This window comes from Pteropus vampyrus, unplaced genomic scaffold, assembly GCF_000151845.1.
Source record: "Pteropus vampyrus isolate Shadow unplaced genomic scaffold, Pvam_2.0 Scaffold31, whole genome shotgun sequence".
NCBI classification, from domain to species: Eukaryota; Metazoa; Chordata; class Mammalia; order Chiroptera; family Pteropodidae; genus Pteropus; species Pteropus vampyrus.
Window position 1 is genome coordinate 10,865,954 of NW_011888812.1, and position 4,432 is coordinate 10,870,385.

General features: G+C 36.8%; 1 protein-coding gene across 1 annotated transcript in view; it reads right to left on the minus strand.

The window, feature by feature from the left end:
- Positions 1–4,432, minus strand: part of NUP160 (nucleoporin 160) — a gene marked incomplete at its 5' end in the record, with an annotated part of 40,727 nt that overhangs the window by 23,020 nt on the left and 13,275 nt on the right. The window contains 4 exons of the mRNA XM_011357038.2: positions 3–29; positions 1,972–2,056; positions 3,347–3,444; positions 3,667–3,744. Coding sequence (XP_011355340.2) covers positions 3–29; positions 1,972–2,056; positions 3,347–3,444; positions 3,667–3,744 — 288 coding nt within the window. The remainder of the gene's footprint in view (positions 1–2; positions 30–1,971; positions 2,057–3,346; positions 3,445–3,666; positions 3,745–4,432) is intronic.

The following is a 4,432-nucleotide window of genomic DNA, read 5'->3' on the forward strand; positions in this document are numbered from 1 at the left end:
GGGGTAAACAGATTCCGCAAATACATCTCCTGTTAGGACGTTAAAAATAAAAATTAATGTCATTCTAAAAAGATACAATTTTGAAAAATTTGAAGAAAGAATTCAACACATTAGCTTCAAAGTTGAGTTTCTAGTATATGAACATGGCCTCTCTACATGTGAGCAATAACAAGTAGTAGAGCAAATCTACATTGTCACACTGAACATAAAGAAGGCTAGATATACTATTCTTAAAACGGAGTGCTTCTCAGGGACTGCCTCACTGGGTTCTACTGGAAAACAGCTTGTCAAATCCCAACTGTGGATGAAAAAAGGGATTCTATGGAAGATAACCTCACAGGGGGACTGATCATAAATTCCTGACTGGGCAGGTTGCGGTGAGTAGCCACGCCCTAGGCAAAGAACTTCATTAGTAAAAGGTTTAACTTTGCCTTAATAAACTGTCCATTGTTCCTGTGCATCTAGGTTAACACACTTTAGAAATAAGCTGTAACCACCCTCTACAGAGCACATAATCTTGGTAACTATCCTGCAATCCAATCCCTGACTTGCTTCTCTCTCGCCTCCACGTACTCTTCCTTAATCTCAAATGCAAAACTGTTATTCTCAGGAGCATTTGAAACCTTGTTCCCAGGCATCTATTTGGCTCAAATAAACTCTTACAAAAATTCCACACGGGTTTGGGCATTGCTTAAGTGAACACAATCTTAAATGGAAGAGGTGGATCTAGGTTACTGGCAATATGCACTGGTAAGAGAACAATTAAACTAAACTGCTTTCTACACCATCCACTTCGTTCTATGGCTCACATATTAAAGAAAATGAACCAAGAAAAATGAAAAAGTGCAATAAGCTCTCAAGTGGGGAAATGAAGTAGAGAGAAAAAGATGAATAATCTCACATTGCCTAATTACTTTGACCAAATTTCATAAACCAGATTTGCCAATAAGTAGCAAACCTGAGACTAATCTTCATTCAGGTTTCCTTCCTTCTACTCAGGTTCTGGGGGATGACAAAATGACTAAGATGAAGGAGAAAAACAAGGATTTTAATAATCAGCATATGATTTTGGCTTTTAGACAAAAGTGAAGTGCCAATAAACTTTTGCGATTAAAAACATAGCAATATTCAATTTCAGATCTGGAAAGTGGGATTTCCAATCCAATTAAGAGTCTCTGTTTGAGACCCACAGCCCATAATTTTTAATCTTATTTTAAGAATAAGGTATCAACTGAACACTTTTTCTTCCATTTTTCCTGAGAGTATCCCTGGAAAACAGACTGACCTGTTTTGCTCTCTATTGCATTACCTTTTAAAGTTATTTCCTTCATAGCATATAGCTCTATCAGAATTTACCTTATTTCTAGTTTATATGCATGTACCAACATGGTTATTATAGTGGACAACTAGTGTTTGTGCCTGCCCAGAATCCACTTCCCCTTCTTTTACTAACGAATCCCTTATCTTTCTCTGGGGAACCACTCCTCCACAACTGACTTCACCACCCTCCACAAGAGCCAGGCCCAGGCTGGACATGTTTCCCATGACAAGCCAGACTAGTCTATTTCTTCTGATCAAAGTGAGTGTCAGGAATTAGCACATGACTCAAGTAGGCCAGTGGGTGTCTATTTCAGGACCTGGGACAGAGATGCTCTCTTTCCTCTGGGGTTGCTTCACATTCACAGAATGCACAGGCTCAGGAAGCCTGCCTGAGAGTAAACCCAACAAGGAGAAAGCAGAATACAGACAGAAGACAGATCAAGCTCTAAAAGCACTGTCCAGCCATGGCTGAAGCCAAGTAACTCTGTACTTCTCGGCTGCACAAGCCAATACGTACTCATTTTAAGCTTAAGTCAGTTTGAGGTGGGTTTCTTTCATCTGTAGCAAAAAAGTTCTAATACAACCGGTTCCTCTCAAACTAATGATCAGGGCAAATCATCTCCTTATGTATAAGACTTTAGCATTGCTTACTCTGGGTTCCTGATCATCTCTGATAACGATTTCTTCCCCAGGCAGAGGCTGCATAAAAACCGGATTCCACTGACCTGCAACATTACTACAGACAAAAAAAGTCCATCAGTCTACACAAAAATGATAAAGACGAAGCTTATGCTGTTGGCAGTATCTGGGCAGGGAGGGCCTCATCCCTGAACCTCTGCAATGACTGCTTGATCAATTCTATTAAAAATGTTTCAGAAAAAAGAAACTTATTCTTAGCAGAGTCTGGTTTTATAGAAGTGCTCTTACTAGTTTTAAGTTACCTTTCTGAAATTAAAACTCCAAACCCAAATCTATAATAGCTAATTTTTATTCTGCATTTACTATATACTAGATGTTATATTAGGTACAGTTCTAGTTACTATTCATGTATGCCTTATAACTTTGAAGGATGTATTAACCCCATTTCACAGATGTGGAAAGTGAGGCTTAAGGTATCTCATAACTAGTAAGTTGCATAACCAGGATTCAAACTCTCATCTAACCCCAGATTCTTTGTTTTTTTACTATTTTGTTTGAATGCCATCTATCAGGAGTCCGCTCAGATTTTCTGAGGTGTGGCTGCTCAGGGTCAATCTGTGGGGCAAGCATTCCAGAACTCTATTCTAGAATACAGGGTTATCAGGGACCCCTAAGATTCAATTGATTTAGTTCCAGGCACATCGAGCTATATCCCAGGGAATCCTGCACAGGTATTTCAGAGGTTACACAAGTGTTTGATTCAAAATTGGCTTTAAAAATGCATTTTGTGACTATTAAAAAATTTAAACTGGTATCATATAAATTAAAAATATCACATACCAAATATATCTAATACTTAGAAATTATCAACACATTAAATTATGTTATAATTTCATACTTATTAAACACTAGTTTGGTTATACAAGAGTTCATTATCTTTTGAAGAAAAAGGTGTCCTGTTTTTAAAAAAGTTTGAAAAGCACTGTACTTCTGCAATCTGCTTTTCATCTTTTGATGAAGAAACTGAGAATCCAAAGTGGCTGCAGTGTCTTTTGGACTTTGTGGTTATCAGAAATTGTCTTTTCTTAGAAGCAAAAAATAACCCTCCCAGGTTAGAAGTATTTTGGATACGTGCTATCTCTCCCAAGAAATACAGTATTTTATCTCATTCTATCCCCAAGATTCCTCATTTTGTCCTAAAACTAAAAGGTAAAAAATAATACAAAACGCAAAAGATGTTTCAGAAAACAGTTAGCAATAGGCAAACCCAGGGCTGTATCCTTTAAATGCAAACCTTTGACTTTGTTTCTACATAAAAAAGCTCTCATGTATTCATAGTATGAAACTGCTTGGGGTAAGGCAGATGACAGAGGTAAATGATACATACTGTTCAAAATTGATGTATTTCACAAGTGTTTGGTTCTCAGCATCATGCCACAGGGCCCAGATATCCGTAGGGGTTAAGGCAAAGTCAATTAGTGTCTCCTAGGAGGAAATGTGGGGTAAAAAAGGTAGGTTAAAATAGAAAGGGTAGCAGTTTAAGGCAACTTACATTTGTATCAGTAGAAGAGGTAAAAGCATATGAAAGAGTACCACATGAAATAAAATTTTGTTTGCATCCATTTTAAGGTTTCAATCTATTACAACGTAGTTGAGTCAGCCAATTCTTCTTTCCTATACTTATATACAAAGGATGATCCAACCTACCTGAGAAGTGAATAGGGAGGAAATGTGATCTAGACTGTAGCGGTTATTCTCAGTGCTCACCAGCTGGAAAATGCAGAACTGTTAAAACACAAATTGATAATTTATTATTTGAAATAATCAATGTGCTACTTTTTTAAATGAGTTATTAGCATTCAGAAACTAATTTGAAAAAAGTATGGTCAAATACACATTACATTTATACCATCTTAATCAGTGGTGTTAAGTACATTCACATTGTTGTGTAGCCGATCTCCCAAACTTTTCATCTTGCAAAACTGAAACTCTATACCTGTTAAACGACTCCCCATTCTCCTCTCCCCCAAGCCTTTGGCAACCACCATTCTACTTTGTCTCTATGACGATGACTACTCTAGGTGCTTTATATAAGTAAAATCTTAAGAGTATTTGTCTTTTTTGACTGGTTTATTTCACTTAGCATAATATCCTCAAGGTTCATCTATGTTATAATATTTATCACAACTTCATTCCTTTTTACAGCTAAATTTCACTTTATGCATATACCATATTTTGTTTATTCATTCATGTGTTGATGAACACTGGTTGCTTCCATCTCTTGGCTATTGTGAATAATGTAATAAACATGGGTGTACAAATATCTTTTTGAGACCCCGTTTTGAATTCTTTTGGGTGTATACCCAGAAGTAGAATTGCTGGATCATAGAGTAATTCTATGATTATTTTTTTGAGAAACTGCCATGCTATTTTCCATAGCGACTATAGCATTTTACATTCCCATCAGCAATGC